Source organism: Sander lucioperca, chromosome 15, assembly GCF_008315115.2.
Source record: "Sander lucioperca isolate FBNREF2018 chromosome 15, SLUC_FBN_1.2, whole genome shotgun sequence".
Taxonomy (NCBI): domain Eukaryota; kingdom Metazoa; phylum Chordata; class Actinopteri; order Perciformes; family Percidae; genus Sander; species Sander lucioperca.
Genome location: NC_050187.1, coordinates 23,179,189 through 23,197,862, shown reverse-complemented (window position 1 = coordinate 23,197,862; position 18,674 = coordinate 23,179,189). Strand labels below are relative to the sequence as shown.

At 40.0% G+C, this 18,674-nt stretch overlaps 1 protein-coding gene across 4 annotated transcripts in view; it reads right to left on the bottom strand.

Moving 5' to 3' along the window:
• The window catches only part of adam12 (ADAM metallopeptidase domain 12), a 91,092-nt gene extending 73,745 nt beyond the window's left edge, over positions 1 to 17,347 (bottom strand). For 3 of the 4 annotated variants that reach the window (XR_004106316.2, XM_031307513.2, XM_031307520.2), the window contains exons 1-3: positions 16,501 to 16,576; positions 15,589 to 16,138; positions 730 to 851 (exon numbers count right to left, since the gene is read on the bottom strand). Coding sequence is in view for 3 of the 4 variants with exons in the window: in XM_031307513.2 (XP_031163373.1) it covers positions 730 to 851; positions 15,589 to 15,703 (237 nt within the window). In the remaining variant the exon portion in view is untranslated. Of the gene's footprint in view, positions 1 to 729; positions 852 to 15,588; positions 16,139 to 16,500; positions 16,577 to 17,236 lie in introns of those variants that run through there. The other variant, XM_035992120.1, reaches the window with a different exon arrangement.
• Between the last annotated feature and the right edge of the window lie 1,327 nt (positions 17,348 to 18,674).

The window sequence follows — 18,674 nt, the reverse complement described above, 5'->3', positions numbered from 1 at the left end:
GCATAAGGCTGGAAAAAAAACAACTCTCTCAGATGGTGACTACCCTGCACCATGAAAAAATGTTTGATTGCTCAGGGAGTTCTCAACACCTACGCATTTCCCTCCTCTGTATAAGTTTCCTTAAGTTGTGGTGGGGGATGCCGAATTTCAAACATTTGCTTTTTTCCAGCTGTACTACCGTAGGTGGAACAGACTGATTTTCCCTGCCTGAGAACACAGAGTCCAGTGAAGGCTGATTTGACTGTACATACAGAATGTATGTATGCATCTTTTAATCTAGCATTTATCTTATGCTGCAGGAAAGAAATGACAAAATCTACAAGGTGTTACAAGGCTGCTTCAAGCTGTTGAACCTTTCTCACAGATTCAGGTTTGTGCACTGCTGACTAGTAAAACTGTTGAAAGGAATAATTTTACAGTATGTATTGCCTACGGGGTGAACTCATATTCAACAAACAAAGGAGAGGGAGCTAGCGAGGAGAGAAACCACAACAGGGAACCGACAGAGGATAAACAGAGCTAAGGAAGGGACTTTCTACTAAAGAAAATCAAGCAAGTGGGGAAAGAGGCAACAGGGGAAGAAGTCATATACTGTGGTTCTGTCAAACAAAAAGCCAGACATCTGTATTGGCTGAGCCCTTGAAAGCACACTAGCATCAGCTAGGCTGGCATCTGAGCAAGCTAATTAGCAATAAGCTAGTGCTGCTTGGTGGCCTTGTGAGTATTTACCCCGGCCGTGAGCTGGGAGAAAGGTCTTCGCTCCTTGCCCTTCAGCAGCAGCGGTACTGTGGTCTCATAGCGTTCTGGATCGGTTGCTTCCCCTCGCTGTTTAGCCTTGTCTGGACTACTTCCTGTAGAAAGAACATCAGAACAGATATTAAACATGGAACTACACTATAACAGATGCTTATACAGTAGTTTTTGTTAAACTGGCATGCAGACAAAGGGGTCAGCGATAGAGGTTAAAACTGCTATGTAATTTCCTCAACAGCCTAATTCAAGCTCAGAAAAAAAGCACTGCAACGGCAGGGAAGCCTCAGCCACATAGCACAGCTTTACTAAGGGCCGCGCTACTGAGAAAGAGTAAAAGCTCACTTGTGTTCCTGTGAGGAAATGTGCTGTCCCCCAAAGGGCCTCTGCAATCGGACCAGTGCCACAGACAGAGCATCAATAAAAGATGCTCTCACACAGTTTATGAGGAACTCAGCCTTTACGATATCTCCAGATAGGAATGGAGTTTAAAAAAAAATACGGGCAGGATGAAATTGTCCTTTCCACTTCTTATTTATCTTTTCCTCTTTCACTTGATATAAGGACAGAAACTAGCACTGCACTAGCACTGCTTTTCTTTGTTTCCTCCTGTTTTCTCTCTTTAATATATAATTTTACACCTTTTTTAAACTCCTACTGAAGTGAAATTAACAAAGTTAGAAGCCAATTATGCTACTTAGCGATTAAAAGACTGCTCATTTGGGAGGCAAATAAAATGGGATGTATAGCATAGGATGAAATATAATAAACCGGATCAGTGGCTTCAAGCAGAATGTGGAAATCAGTCACAATTCCCTCTGCTCTCTCAGTGTGTCTCTCAAGCTCTCCTCCCTCTTCTCCCACAGACAACAGAGGCTGTCCCTACGGTCCTACTGAGCATGTCTGAATTGTAGCAGGCCCAGCAGGCTTCCTGTGAAGCCCAATAAATGTTACAAACCCAGAGAGGAGCTGTAGAGATGAAGTAGAGAGGGAGTGTTAAAGGGGAGTGGAGAGGTTGTTTGAGGTTTTATACTCCTGCTATCACCAAAGGAAGACTGAAAGAGCGTGCTGTGTCTCTATTTACTGTATGTCTTAGGTCTAGGCCTATTCCTTAATCCCTTGAGATACACACGTAAAGCTTTGGCTTGTCTGCATTGCATATGTAGAGTCACACAGAGTACAACAAGAGTTCAGTAGCACACTGAGCAGCGATACTACAGTCTTACATATTTTGTTTACTCTTCCTCCCTCTCTCCTCCCGGCTGGAGATGTCTTCTTTTATAAGCACTCTGTCTCTTAAAAGTCTGACGTTTCTTTTCTTTGCAGACGGAATTCAGAGAGTCCTGCGCCACCACAACTGCATTTCTTATAACTTCAAATAGTCTGTGACAGCAGTTGCCCTGTACTCTCCGACCCAGACTCTCCATTTATCCATAGTGCGTAATAAGCTAACAAGGGAATAAAAGGGACCTCCTATATTTAATGGGGTATTTAAACGTGCTGATTGTAGTTTGTTGGTTTTAGTGGTGCATGAAAACCATGTTAGACAGACGGAGCAGCATGACTGAGACCACAGGCTGTGGCTAGAGTGCCAATAAAAAGGAGCTATAAAGGGAAAGTCAAGCAGACATCTTGTTAATAAAAGACTTCACACTTCCACTGATGTCCCTCGCAATTAATTTCGATCTCTCAAATACTGAATGAGTTTATGTTAATTAAACTATACCAATGCAGAGAGGACACTAAAGCAGGAGTATGCTAAAAAAGAATTGGTTTGTAGAACATCAGATCACATCAGAGGGCAAAGTGTTTATAGTTGTTCTGAATATCATATTTTCGTGCGAAAAGCCTGCCGCCATAGCGGGCGAGACACAATGAATTGCACACTTTTGGACAATCTTTCCTCAAAGGCATTCATGGTGTTACATGTGTTTGTTCCTGTGAAAAGCAGTGGAAATAGTTACAGTATCTGAAAATACAAAGGTGAGCTTGAAAGAAAATTTCAAATTCTGCCTACTTTCTCACTTTTGCATACTCGCAGCGTGAAGCGGGTACACTTGTTAGATTGTTGGTTTCCAAAAAAAACATTGTAGCACCCCCTTTGAAATTCAAACTAAAACTGGGTTAATCCCATATGTTTTCTGGAGAGTATCTTGATTGCTAAGCTAACCACAGTTGTATCCCCATATTGGACACAAGGGAAAATCAGCTGCGGGTCATAAATCTAAAAAATACAACTCTGTTTGGCAGCCAAAAACATATTTCCCCCAATCTCTTTTTAAATAGCCTCAAAAACCAGATCTCTTTTAAAACTAACTCCATTTTGATGATCTAACAAGGGTGATTCTTTTCTGCTGTATTAGGATTCCACCTCAAGCATTAACTGTATTACTAACTATCCGGTAGGTAATGCAAATTCAAACAGGGGCTGATGTTCACTTTACTTAGCAGGGAAGTGACACAGCTAACAATATAAACAAATGGCGTAGAGAATACACAGGATTAAAGCATTTGGTCAAAGTGCTACAACAATACAATGTGCCTTCATATGTGCATAACCTGTTCTCATTCCCAACTCGTCACATAGACCCTTGGCGTCACGGTCTGGCGCATTTTAATCAGTCCGTTGTGTCTGCCTTGTATAAATGAGCGCAAGCTGCACATCAGAAATGATCAACAGGACAGTATTATGATGGAGCATTACTGATTATTATTTTTTTCTTATTGACAATATGCCAGTATTTGAGTGCCTTCATTTTTAAAGTAAGAATTATGGCCAATGAGCCACGTTTACATTTTTTTTTTACGTAAATGTAAGTAGATGTACTAATTCAAGCTGTGTATTACTAAACTAAAAGATAATGTAAATAAATGAATCCATTTATTTTTACATGTAGTTGAGGTGCAAGCGGCAGAGATGGGGACTCGAGTCTGAGACTCGGACTCGAGTCGCACTAACAGCTGACTTCAGACTTGACTCGGACTCAACCCAAAAGACTTCAGACTTGACTTGCGAGTCGACCCAAAAGACTTCAGACTTGACTCGGACTCGAGCTTCGAGACTCGTCAACAACCTGTTTTCATACAATCATTGCTTTTTAAATCTAAATGTATTAATGTATTTCTATTTTCTTTTATTGGCGCATATACGGGGAAACGTATGACGAGCTGTATGTCCCCTTCCCTTTGCCATAATGTGCAACGTGTTGCACATTAGAAATGATGAATGAGGCACTAGAAATGTTCAAAGACAAAGTGTTGTGCTAATGCTGGGAACAGGCAAATAGTATCTTTAGAGTTAGTAGTCGCTGAGGCTAAGAAATCCATGGCGCACAGGAGGCGGGACGCACGGATCCATCTCCCCAGGAACAAACGCTGTGTCGGGTGGGCAAACTCAGGTGATGCGTAATTGATCCCGTGGATGATTTGTAGACTATTAAGTGAACAAGGTGTACCCGGTCCACCAAACACTGGGCCGTCTTGACTGTCTTAATTCTGCACATATTTCTGTTACTGCAGCCCTATTTACTATTTCATCCATGTGTGGCGCAGCGGATCCGTGCGCACTGTCATCTGCCATGGAGACGCTGGCCTCACTAACCTCTCCTCCTCTGAGTCGGGTCTCCCTCGCGCTGGACTCAGTTTCACTGAGCGTACTAACACTTAGAAAATAAATGGCATTACATCAGTGAGTTCAAACTACTTATTGTGCGTAATTTGGACTGACACTGAGATGCATGTTGTTCTGTAACTGGTGTGGCGCTGCCACTTTTCTCTTGATTTCCACTTCGACATTTTTTTGAGTGAAAGAGACATTACATTTAGCACATATCATCACAGGTAACAAGCTAACCATTGCAAAGTGTTGTGATAATGCTGGGAACATGCAAATTGTATCTTTATAGTTGTATCCATATGATGTGACAGCTACAGGACATGCTTTGAATTCATAAGATTTAACAATACAGTGTTAGGGACAGATCAGATGGCCAGAGACTTGAGACTTGACTTGGACTCATGGCAAAAGACTTGAGACTTGACTTGAACTCGAGCTCAAAGACTTGAGACTTGACTTGGACTCGAGCTCAAAGACTTGAGACTTGACTTGGACTTGCAAAAAATGACTTGTGAACATCTCTGGCAAGCGGTCCTCTCAAAATCCATCTTAAGGGCAATACTATCGAACGCAGCAATGCGCAGGTCGTTTGACCACGAATGTTTCCGCCATTTGTATCGCACTCTCTGCTGTGGACAGTTGAAATTGAGAATCAGAGAAGAGTCATCTGGTTTGCGGACAGTGTTCACAACTGCAAATTTGGTTGATATTTTGCTGGTTGTATCGCACCCAGTCAGCACATGTAGTGCTGGGAGACACTGTGAGCCAGAGCTCTTGGAGGCCAAGATTTCTCCAAATGACTGTTATGTGGTATAATAGGCACACAAAGACATCTATGTCACCTGATGACAGTGTCAGTGATGTAGATCCTGTACGGTGACTTAAAACGTCCTGCACATGGAACATCATCCTGTCATCAGCTTCCTTGTGTTTGCAATTGAGCCGAGGGAATGGAGTAGCACTCGCAGCTGACACACTTGCTTACACTATTCTATGACCTTATAATCATGGTCATTGTAAACATTGTGATCACCTCAGAAAATCTGTAGCTTCAAGAATTTATATGTACGCATATTACATGAGATACTTCCTCATTTGCATATTTTATTTTATTTTTTAGACAAAGTGTAATACAAAAAGTATTTCTCTTAATATGAAGATTAATCTGGTAGACCAGGATATCTATAAAGGGAAGAAAAAGTCCCATTCACCTGTAGTGTGAGAATAGTGTCACCTGTTGTGGTCATTTTCAGGACTTTCGTCCCGGGTAGAGATTTTGGGACACATCCCACGTTGTTCAATGGGGTCTTATTAGTCTATAACAGTTGAGATATTCTCCGCTAAATAAAGTGTATACAAATCTTACCCAGAACCTCTACTATATTGTATTATCAAAATTGATGCAGATTAATTTTCTGTCAATCAACTAATTGTTTAATCAGCTTATCATTTCAGCTCTAATGTGAAGATATTCTTCATTTATTACCTACAGTATTTAATCATAGATGGTGACACTTGAAAATAGAAGGACAGGAGAGAGTGAAAAGCAGAGAGATAGAGGAGACTATAGGAGAAATGGCCGAGGCTGTTGATGCTTCACAACAGTCTCAACAGCATTCAACTTCAACTTAAATATAAAAGCGAGGAAACACGACAGGGCCCCGAAGACGTGACTTTCCAGATATTTTCGATGAACAGACCTTTAACTACCGGTGATGCATCTGTGAATGTACTCAAAAGGTGAATTTTGACCAACAGTGACTCACTGGAGGAACATCTTTCAGCAAAGAAAAGATGAAGGTACCCTGATCATACACAAGGACAGATGTCTTTAAAAACGCTGACAAGTAACACAGCAGAGGTGAGTTCAACTGTTGCAATTGGATTCGATGGAAATCTGGCTCTAACCCAGAATCATTTCTGGGAGTGCCCAGATCATACAAATTGATCATAAAATGGCCACATATTGAGCCAAGCTGAAACCACTGCATGGACATTAGATAGATTTTATTATCAGTGTGGAGAGGTTTGTTCTTTCTTTCAAGGCTTTTTTTTTTCTTTTTTCATGTTCACAAATACATGAAATAAAATAAATAGAAAATAGGAGCACCTTAGAAAACAATAGTTCTACAATCTTTGTGTGTGAGTGTAAATGTGTGAATGAGAGGCAAATTGTAAAGTGCATTGGATAAAAGCGGTATATAAATGCAGGCATTTCACATTTAAAATATTATATTTGTTCTCCCAAAATGTTAAACTATTCCTTTAAGTGAATTCAAAGTTATTTATATTTGACTGGCTTTCAAAATGAAATTAACAGCATCATTACTAGTTAACAAAAATGGTCTATTAGACATTAGTACACTATACCAATAACAATATCTATAGATCCAATGGCACATTTCATACAACTAGTGAACATACTAGACCAGGCTTGTCTACACATCACACCCAGTCACAGGGTTTACACACGGGACAGGAATCTGAGAGAGGGGAATAAAAGGAAATTAATTACAAGAGTGGGTGCTCTGATTCAGTGAAGATCTTAGTGTCTTTGGTGTTTTCTTACTTCTGCCTCAGACACTCCAGGTTCAACATTTTCTTAAACAAGAAATCTGAGAATTAAAAATGCTAAAATGTTTTCATCTTTTAAGGTCAAAGTGGAACAAAGGAGCTTGACAAACACTTTAGTGGAGCTTTCTATACACATCCAATTACTGATTCTGTATGAAAAAAACACTGACCTAAATACAGCAACGGATGCTACACCTACATTGTGCCCACGGAAATAAAGAGCCCTTAACAAAGAGAATGGTGAATGAGGCCGCTTTGTAACACAATACAGCTCATGACTATCTTAATAGAGTACTTTCTTGAAGTAAAAATGTCATGTAACTACTCACAATTAAACAGTGATACTTGTGAGGTTGTCCTGGCATTTACTCACTCAGAGAAATAGAAAGATGTCAACATAGTCTTTTGGACTGTCTTAGGGTCTTCCATATTACAAGTTGTTACAGTGAGTCTTGCCAAAGTGTGAAACTCAGCACTAAAATAAGGCATTGGTTTCCTTTCATAATAAACACTCCTCCTTCCAGAACATCAAAGAGAGCACTTACAATTCCTCCTGTTAAAAGGTTTCTGACGAATCCTTTTTTGCAGTAAAACAGCCTCTGCTGCTGACACAGTTCATCTTTAATGATGATGTTCTGAGACTAATAAAAGAGATGCAAAAGTATACAGCATTGTTCAAAAAAAAACGAGTACAGCTGTAGCTCTCTGAAGTGCTAGCTACGTACTTTGCTGCATATGAATTGATGTGATATACTTTATTAATCCATTTTAGAGAAATTCAGTTTTCCCCCCCCTCTGTTGTCACACACACTCACACACACACACACACACACACACACACACACACACACACAAGACATGAATTATTGTTGTTGAGAGATGTTGGAATGATGAGGCCCCATCACTGCCAGATGGCGCTCTGAGCAGTTGGTGTTCAGTGCCTTGCTTAAAGAAACTAAAAGACTCTTTTAGTTGACAAAATAAGTCAATTGAAACATATGTATAGGCTTCCTTTTCTCCATTGAGAGCTTATGCTTTTTTCATCTCTGCATTTCATCTCGAGGAGCATAATTAACTGGCTAGCTTACACTCTGTTAGTTCTCCAGCAATAAAATGGAAATTACAGTATATTCTAGGGCTGTGAAATTAATCGAATTTTGATCGCGATTTTGGCTACTAAGGATCACAAAAACAACGTAATCGAGAAAATCAATTATTTTGCACATTACGTTTTGTAAGTAAACTCCTATTTTGTCTTGTGTTGTGTTCTTAATAAGGAAAAAAGTTCAAAGGGGAAAAGTATTACGGGAAATTTCACAGTTCAAGGTGTTTTCACTGTTGATTTTGTTTCTAAAAGTCAATGAGTAATCATGTAAAATATAATGATTTCAATATTGACCAACATAATTGTGACAATGATTTTCAACGATTTTCATAATCTAGCATCCCTACTATATTTAACAAGACACTGGCCAGAGCTGTAATTTCGAGGCACTAGAAATGTTCAAAAACAAACTCTGAAAGCTCTATTCAAACATGTTTTTACAGATTTATTCAGAGATGCTGGTAGAGGGGCAAGTTTATAAAATGATGTTTCTGCGTCACTCCTCACAGAAGAGTCAATTATTTCCTGTCTGAACGTTTTACTTACAGGGATGCCTTGCCAATATTCAACCAAGTTGTTATCATAATAATGTTGGTATTATGTGTAAATGAACTATGTTCACTTCCCTCCCTCTTACCAGTGCCTGGATCTCTCTACTCACAGGCCAGTAGAAGGTTTTTCTGCTGGCGCTAGGACTGACTACAGACTGTACATCCAAATACGGTTACTGTATTGCCTATTTCTCACCTAAAATGTTTTGAGAAAGATATTTTAGTGCTCTGCTTGGCTGAAATACGATTGAGAATAGAAAGTGGGCACCTGTGGTTCTCTGTATTGCAATAACGGAGGTTAAAAAAACTTTGATGAAACTGTAAAACTAGGCAGCGCTGATCAAATAAAAAAACAACATTGCTACTGCATTGCCTATTTCTCGCCTTATTTCCAGAAACATATTTCAACTTACCAATAAACGCTTATACGAGATCATTTGTTACCAGCCGGCCACCATTCTGTGTCAATACAGACGACCTCACATTATGTCACAAACCAGCGGGAGTGTTCATTAGTCAGGTGAGGGGCGGTGCATGTCAGCACAAAGCAGGGTCTCTTAGATTTGCTAATTTGTCCAAAGCAAAATCAAATAGATACAGAAAGAAAAGAGGGGGGTTTACAATTTGACTTCCACAACATTATGATTTTCTTATTGACAAGAGGCCAGGCTGACAGACAGAGAAAAGGGGACTGAGAGGCACACAGAGAAAACAAAGAGTCCCAAAGCCTTTTCGCAGGAGTGTTCCCCCATTGCCTCATTTCAACAATCCCTCCCTCTATCTACCCTGTGATGACACACTGAAGTAATTAATGCTGAAGTTGAGAAGGTGTTAATCCTGGACGTGGGACACCCCCCCCCCCATCTATTCCAAACAGAACAGCCCATTCTTGGCCTGATGGAGTAAGCTACGAGGTCAGCGGCTGACAGTGAAATAATGGTAATAGGAGACTTCCCAGGGTGGGTCAGTGAGATTTGCTTGTGTGTCCCATTCCCATCCTGTGGGAGCAACAGTGGAAAAGCCAATTCCCTTCTTGTCCTGCACAGATTTGGGCATTATGTCTCAGAGCTATGGGGACTTCAGCTTGGGGGATTTGGGGATTAACAGAAATGTATCTCATGCTGGGTCACCTAGCAGCTATTTCTGGGGGAGACAGGGTTGCAACGAATATTAATTTTCAGCAATGCTAGCGGAATGTCTCTATGGATGGCAATGACGGTAAGTCGATTGGATAGTTTGGTTAATCGGTCAACCACTTTGGTCCTATCCCAACAACTATGGAATAGATTGCCACTAGTTTATGACCAAATACCTGCAAAACTAATAACATTCCATTTCCTTCAGATGTACTATGTGTTTAGCCTGCTAACATGCTGAATTAAGATGGTAAACATGGTAAACATTGTACCGGCTAAACATCAGCATGTTAGCATCATCACTGTGAACATGTGAGAATGCTCACATTAGCATTTAGCTCACAGAATCTCTGTGCCAAACAGCTTCACAGAGCCGCTGGCATGGCTGTAGAGATGTACTCTTGTTTCTGTCTTGAAACAAGAGTACGTCTTGTTTTTGTTCTATTTTCGATAATATTGTCATTCAATGTGTACTAAATTTGCACAAAACCCGCAAACAGAAAAAGCATGTTGTATTTGTCAGGTTTTTGCAAAACATGCAAGGAAGGACATTCATTCAAGTACAACACTCATACACACACACAAACGTAAAACTCCCAAATTGCTGTGAGCAAAGCACGACCAACCTCTGTCTCAGAGTACTTTCTTTACAAAGGATGTTCACGTCATATAATACTCTCTCAAAACAGCCTCTATTCCCTGCATCAAAAGCTCTCACAATGTGAAGGCTGATGGTTTAAGAACACGACTGGACTCCAATCAACGATGTCTCACAGTAAATACACTGGCACAGAGGTGTGATGACCTTTCTGTTGAGAAATGATTGATGTAGGCTACCTAGTGGTTCAGTCCGCTGTCCAACTGTGTGAGTCTCAAACCAGAATCATGTTGTTGCATCAGTTCACTTTCTTGTTCTATCCTTACTCTCATCCAAGCAAAACCTAATATTTCTTGAGAAGGGCGCTATGTCAAAGAAGAAAAAACAAACAAGCAACCGCTGCTCTAAAGAATTCACGTTCACCAGCTTTTTTGTCTAAGCCAAAATACTCACCATTTCTTCTATTACACCTCTAGCCTCTCATTCATTTTAAATGTGAGAACTGACTGCATGTGTGCACCTCTCGTGAATCCAATAGCTGCTTTATTCTGCGTTCGAGCATTGATATCAACAGCTTGCTGTTCACAGATATGTTGTGACAGCAGTGGCTTCATGTTCCCTTCCTACTTTACATCTTTTCATTATTCCTTTCTTCGCTCCACAAAAAAAGTAATATTTTTTCTTCATTTCAGAGAGAATTGTCTGTAAATGGATGAGAGAGGTAGGTGACTGCCTTCACACCTGTCTCTATGTCTCTTTTGATTCTCTGAAGGCTGATGCGGATTGAGGGGAAATGCACCTACCTTCATCTATCACACACATGACTGACTTATTTCTGTCAAGGCTCTGCAGGTGGTGGTCTGCAGCTCTATTGTTGCCTGTCACCCAGAATTGTCACAATTTCACAATACATCTCCAACATCTTCTTTCTTTTCCCTCTTTCTCATCTTCCCTGTCTCACTCATGACATCTGGAATAGCTCAAAGCAGTATTCCATGTGTGCATGTTAGTTTCTCAGATTATCACACAGCAGTATGCATCTCTGAGTTGTGCATGACGCTGGTTTGACTGTTGTGTGTTTTGTTGCCATCTCATAACATCGGCTTATCTACTATATCTGTGATCCCGTCATCCTCGGGCAGAGCAGCACGTGGTGAGCAGGAGGAAGCTAAATCACACTGATGGCTATAATGACCAATGATGCTTAACAGAGGGAGATGGTTCTGACTGTGTCTGTCGTTCCCTCGTGGCCAGCAAATCAATGCCAGCCTGCTCTCAAAATGTCAGCGACAGGCACCCCAAGGGTTTGAAAAGACAGATCAGGGTGAGGCTATTTCTTAAATGGCTTTAGCAGAAAGGGGTTGTTTTAACCTGAATGAGAGCCATACGTTAGCGTTCTACCACAGACTGCAGGATAGGTGTGAGTTACATCCCATGAAACTGTGCTGAAAGGTGGGCACCTGAGGGGCCAAAGGGAGTGTGTGTGAAGTTTCAGGGTGCCCAAGTCAGGTTTTATTCTCCTCTCGGCCAGTTTGTTTAGACAACACAGACATTCTAATCTTATTAATTAATTTTGTCTGATGCTGTGGTTTGACCAGATGATATCCTCAAATCTAATCCGGGTTATTTGGTTCTGTCTCTAATTATTTATTGAGTTTCCTTTGCCAGAAAAAAAGATCAGACCCTCAGAAAACCAGTTGATATGCAGAGGAGAGACAAAGAGAGAGGCAGAGAGAGCCATAGAGAGAGCAATTCATCAATTTTTTGTAAACACAGTCTGTTTATTTCTTGCCCTTATGGGACTTCTTTTATTTTACTTTTAGCTTTTTTGAAACTAATGAGCAGACAGCCACTCAACTACATACTGATCAAATGACTTTGACTTTGTAGATTCTTTCATATACTGTTTTTCTAAAATGTAATTACACCAACCATTTATACAGAGGTGGTTCTATTAATCCAGCTTTAAAACAAAAAAAATGTGTTACTATTATGAGAAATAAATATTCTTTCTGATGTTGAAAGGATTCAACATCAGATTGGTTTTGTTCCCAACAGCTTTTATTTTAAGTTTCTGGCAATGGGAGATGGACAATATGACATGAGTGATATGCTATGAGTGAAATGTTGTAAAGCTATTATAAATCTATTATCTGATGCATCACTGACTTCAGTAACTGCTAACACAACACAGTTTTTGAACTTTATCCAGGTAGCCGATTACAGCTGATTGTTGGCAAACTCCGAAGTGCTCTGGCAATGGAGGACTTAATGTCAGTCGGCTCTGGTCTATATGGCTGCGAGTTTTAAGTTTTTGGGGGTGCAGACTTTGGCTGATTTAGGCTGAGAATTGGTTTCAGTTAGCAGCACTCAAGCTAGCTTTGGGCAAGTGTCAACTCATGGCAGTGTCCCAAGTTTGGCTGATTCTGGCAGGCAATCATCACAAATTTGGCTAAAGTCAGGCAACTCATTGTAACGGATTTAGCCATTTTGGCTAAGTGGATATCTACCAGACACTTCACATACACCATGAGCTTTTTATTACTACCAGAAATCTTTTCCCCCTGCTGATTAATAAATGTATCTTTAACCTGTACTTCTACTACTTAATTTATTTTTCCAAAATTCTGCAACACCTCCTTCAAATTGAATGACAAAATGCAGGATTTGTACTGTAATGGCCTTTTAGAACAACCCACATACAGCAAATGTTTTCTGATCTGACGCCCCTATCCGCACGGTAAAATCTTTTGACAGTGCCTAAAACTGTAACAAATCACCATTGCAAATATTAAACCTTTTTCTGATCTAATCGCTATGGTTAAGGTTTGGTTAGGTTTAGGCATAGAAAATGACTTGGTTAGGGAAAGATCATGATTTAGGTTCAAATAATTGATTGGTTAAGGTTAGGGAAAAATCAGTCATGGTTAAAAGAAATCAAGATAGATAGATAGATAGATAGATAGATAGATGTAGACTTTGTGCTTTTCCACCAACGTCATTTCATAATTCTCACCCGCTAGAGGGATTTGTCACATGTGCATATACAGTGAATATATGTTGTTTTCGAGCATTTGCTGAAAAGACTGATGCTGTCATTTTTCTTGGGAGGACAGTGTTAAGTTAGGATCCCCAATTATCTTGGTATTTTTTAAACCATGTGTTTTTGTTGCACTTTTTGCTGAATTGCATATACTACTCTTTTTTCTTTTTTTAATGGCATACCAATCTACCTGTAGGCCTATATGCAGACATTTAAGCTACATATATACATTTAGCATGCAAGCTAGACCATACATGCAATTCAACTGAATATTCCTGGGACAACACGTTTCCTGTTATGCCCACCTTGACATCATTAAAGCTATAGTGCGTAGTTTCTGTCGCCCTCATGAGGAATTCTAAGTAATGACAGCAACACTGTCGGCGCGTCCACATGACTTCCATGATCTCGCACCGCCCCGCCCCCCCTCCACACAGCTGCAAATAGCCAAGAAGGACACGGAGGATTAAAAAACATGATGGACTCTTCAGAAGAGGTAATTATCTTCACTCGAGCTTCTGCGCAGGAAAGTCACCGGACGACACAATCTTCCGAACATAGTCATACTGAGAAATACAGAGAGAGTTTTGTAGAGGTGATAGTCTTAATTAGCTTTGTAGCAACTCATTTGGCAATGGCTTGAATGTAACGGACGTTCATTAATATCAAAAAGTTACGCACTAAAGCTTTAAATAATTTTTTTTTTTTTAAATCTGTCAAAACAATGGGAAAACTGATGGAGAAAACCTCTTCAACTTCATTCTGTCTCACAAACTACAGCATGATAAAGACATTGTAGCACAGTCTCCACTGAGGTGGAGGGAGGCCATGACAAACATTTCAGAGAAAGGCTGAAGTCAGTATCCTGCTGACATTAAAGAGGTGGTATGTAGGCCTACAGCCCTATTTCAATACTCACACAACCCCTTCAAAACTATTTTTACTTACTCCATTCATTCATTCATACATCAGCTACCCTCTGAGTGAGAGCTGTAATGACCCCACATCGAGATTATGTGAGTGGTAAACATCTCCTGAACTGCATCTTTCTATTTCTCTGCCAGCGTGGGTAATTTTCAGTGAAGCTTTGCTATAATTTGCGTTACATTTAATGAGGCACCCTCAGGCTTCATGTTTGTTTGCACATAATCATAAACAATGAGCAGTCTGTGCATTCTTTTTCTTCAGAAAAATTGTGGTCCTACATTGCATTTAACTTTTGCTAGATGGAATGCATTTAAATTATTAAGACATGACCCACAGTTCTATTTTTATGATAGTGTTTATCTTCTCTTCTCAGGATTTGAATCACCTAAGATTAAGAGATAAGCTATTTAAATTATTATTTAGAGGTTATTTTACCCTTATTTATAATTGGAGCATGCTGGACCCCAACTTGCCAACATGTCAAGATCCACAGAAACCTGTTTGACAGCTCAACAACATTTACAAAACATAAGAGTATAGCTATGGTTCAAAAGGGGGTGAATCTGTAAGAATGTATGTTTCTGTTTTTATCTGTCTTTATCTAGCCATTCTTAATACTACATCCACAGCCACAGCCCCACACACACACACACACACACACACACACACACACACACACACACACACACACACACACACACACACACACACACACACTAACACAAAACAAAACATTTGTATCCTGGCTCGTGCTCTGCCCCATAAACACAATACCCGGTTATCACTGTCTTATTCATTCAGCAGATTAACTTTAGCTGCTGAATAATAATAACATCCTGTTTGGTTTATGTTTACAACCTAAAGATAAAGCTGTATCCTCTTGGATCTTGTCTGTCCATCCTGACACTTCCCTGTATTGTTTCATCTGAGCAAAAAGATGGATCTAAAAACATCATAATTTCCCCTTCTGCATTCCCAAATGTAAAATGCACAGCAAGACAATTAAGAAGGGACGTGAAGAGGACTGTCAAAGCTGGTGTGTAACATTAGTATTTTAAGTGTCCCATTAAGTTGCCTACATCTATGAAAACAAGGGAGATAAGCCATTTAACATATTGGAATGTCTATAAACTAGTACAAGGTAAACCTACTGTTAAAGACAGAGCTGCTTACACTGTAAGTTATGTTTCCTAATAAAACATAAATGAAATCCAGTCCAAACAATCTAAAAATCATGTTGCAGCACTACATGCACATTAGGCAAATGGTAGTTATGTTGTCTACTCACCTTCCTGTGTATTGTAAAGCGTGTTGTCAGCATTTTCTGTCGCTGTGGACAGGCACCAGACGCGGAGAGCAAAGAACAGAAAGGCAAAGTTCTTCCGCCGCCTCCAGGTTCTCATGATGCCCGGGCTCGGTGAGGTGAAGTCGGAGAAAGCGCTCCGGTCAGAGTGCGTTATTTAAGCTGCACGACCAGAGACTTCACACAGGTAACAGGATGGAGATATAGATCAAAGCAGTTTACAGTGGTGTAGTGTGTGGAAAAAGCTTCACCACCAAGACTCCAACGAAATGTGGAAGGCTGTCACACCAAGAAAGAAGCTGTCAAAACTTTTCCTTCCTACGCCAGACGTTTGGCATGCAACGGTCTGGGGAAAAGCGTACAAATACATGTGTTGGCTAAATGTTGCTCATGTGGTAGGGGTATGGCAAGGAGCGATAGAAGAGGCAGAATGAGAGGATGTTGGAGAGTAGTGTGAAGCGGACTTGCCATACCCATCCCCTCCAGGACCGGAGCAGCCACACTTCGCCATGTGCGCGTTAGGCTCCGCTGGGTCCTAAAGCCAGACAAATACAAACACAGTTTTACTATCTTACCACTTAAATGCATGTTAGTGAGACACTGTATAGGTAAGCTATTTGATATCGAAAAACCCAAGCATAATGCACACAAAGAAGCATTAAGGGTGTATTATTATCCGAGTATATAAAAACGAAGATGTTGAAAAAGGTGCAAATGTACAATATTTCCACTAACTGCCGAAGTAACGTTACGTTAGCTACCTAGCTAAGTAACGTTAAGTTAGCTAGCTAACGTTAGCCTACAAAACGTTAGCGTCGTATGAGAGCATTTACGGGCAAACATTTTATCCGTCCGGGCAGCCAGTGTAGGTAGCTATATGTTAGATAACAAAAATACATTTAAAGATGCAACCCGCTGCTGGATAACAAGTAAAAACATAATGTGTTGACATTTTCCCGTATGTTTGCGTAGGTAGCTTTTTTTTTTTTTTTTTTTTTTTGGGGGGGGGAGGGACGCCAGTAGCTAGCTTAGTAGTTTGCAGCCCAACAGCCTATCTAGCTACGTGTGTTTGGGTCAGTAAGCTATCTTAACTTTTTAACAACATTATTGAAAAAATAACATTAACGCTACATGACAAACAACAGAACAGGATGTAAAAAATATGTTACAAAATACAGAAAAGGAAGACAAAACAACAAATAAACATACATATAAATTACCTGACAATCTTGTACAAAATATTCGCGAGCAGGAAGTATGTCTGCAGGGCTTTTTTTTTTTTTTTTTTTTTTTTTTTAATACTACGTTATTCATGAAGATGTTTTCTTTTTCAGTCTCCAGAACTACACTTTAAACTGAGCCAGATTTGCATACCTTACAGCATTATAAAAACAAGATGGTTGTAATTTGAATATTTTTCAGTGTATTTCTTACAGTGTGTTACAGTGACACACATATGTGGCTAAGTGTAAATTAATTGTAGACTATAAACTGAGGGCCAATCATAACAACCAATATTTTCTCCAACCATTGTTGTTAAAGGTGTATCGATGGATGAGGCTTCAAATTAAAACATTTATTAATGTATTGTAGATATAACACAAATTGTCAAACATTATACAGTTAATAAGACCTTTGATGCATCTCATTTTGTTTCAGTCCTCTGTGTCTCTATGGCTCAGTCTCAACTGCTCTCTGGTGTGCTAAAATGTCGGGGTTATCTAGTGGGTGCACAGTGGATTAAGATGATTGACTCCTTCAGAAACATAACCAAGTTAAATACAAAAAAATAACTTTGAAAAGGGCACTTCCCAACGTGGTTACCTAGTTTCACTATGGCACTGCTTGGGATGTAATTGGCTGGAAAATATAGTGTGAAACCCTTTGATGAGTTCTGTAGAATGAAATCTATGCATGTACACTGGAGGGATTATTAATTGACATTTCAAAAAATGTTAAGCTTTTAACCTGTTGAACCCTCAGTTCCCAGTAAAAGTTTCTTTTCAAAATCTTTGAACTAAGGTTTTTGAAACTGTATGCGTTTACACTAAACTTGTCTGCGCAACTGTCATAATTGAGGTTTGTAATGTTGAGATGAAATAAGAGCACTTTCTGATACACACACACACATACACACAGACAGACAGACAAACTGTCATCACCCTGGCCCCATCTGTGTTTTGTGCAAGCTACCTGGTCTGGTTTAGTCTAATCTTTTTTAGTATGTGTACGGTGCAGGCCAACAAGTCACAGATGTCTTTGTGCAGGCGTTAGTTCACTCTACATCTCCACTGAGGCTACAAATTGCAAAGAAAAGGATTAAACACGTGTCTTATTGTATTTGTCTATCTTCATTTTCTCTCTGAAGAGTTTTATTAAAATGTACACCCCAAAAAAACACCCTTATGTTCTGTTGTTCTCTTTTAACTGTTGAATTGCTTCTGTCTGTGCTTTTGAACAATACCCCAGGCTTTTCTTGCCTGTTGCTCTCCCTAACAGTAAATATCTTAGATTTTAATTGGGAAGACTACTTGTATGAATGTTACAATCACAATCCTAGAATACAGAGACACTACTAGAAAGAGATGTCCATGAGGCTAGATGTTCAGATAAAATGGGTGCCAGTGCAATGACTAATGGCAAAACACTTATAATCAGAGTCTCTGCTTCAATGTACACAATTAGCCCTGTAAGCTCAGCTAGGGTTCTGCTTTCTAAGCCAGACATATCAGCCTTACCCTCAGGACATCTGAGTCAGTCAAGGCCTACCAAGGGGTCTCAGAGTACACAGTTCACATTATGCGAAGATAGCAATGAGACATACAGACACATGATGCCTTAGAGAGAGAGAGAGAGAGAGAGAGAGAGAGAGAGAGAGAGGCTGACTGACAGGAGCCCTTCTCCTATACAACTGCCTGTCAGTCTGTGCTCATCATTTGGAAACAGCCCACATGGCAGAAGTGCAGTTCTCCTATGTGGTTTATTCTTTTAAATTGCCTTGCTGGCAACACAGGCATCAGTAAAGTCAGTGGATATCAATACTGTTTACTACATATGTGCCTTGCTATGGG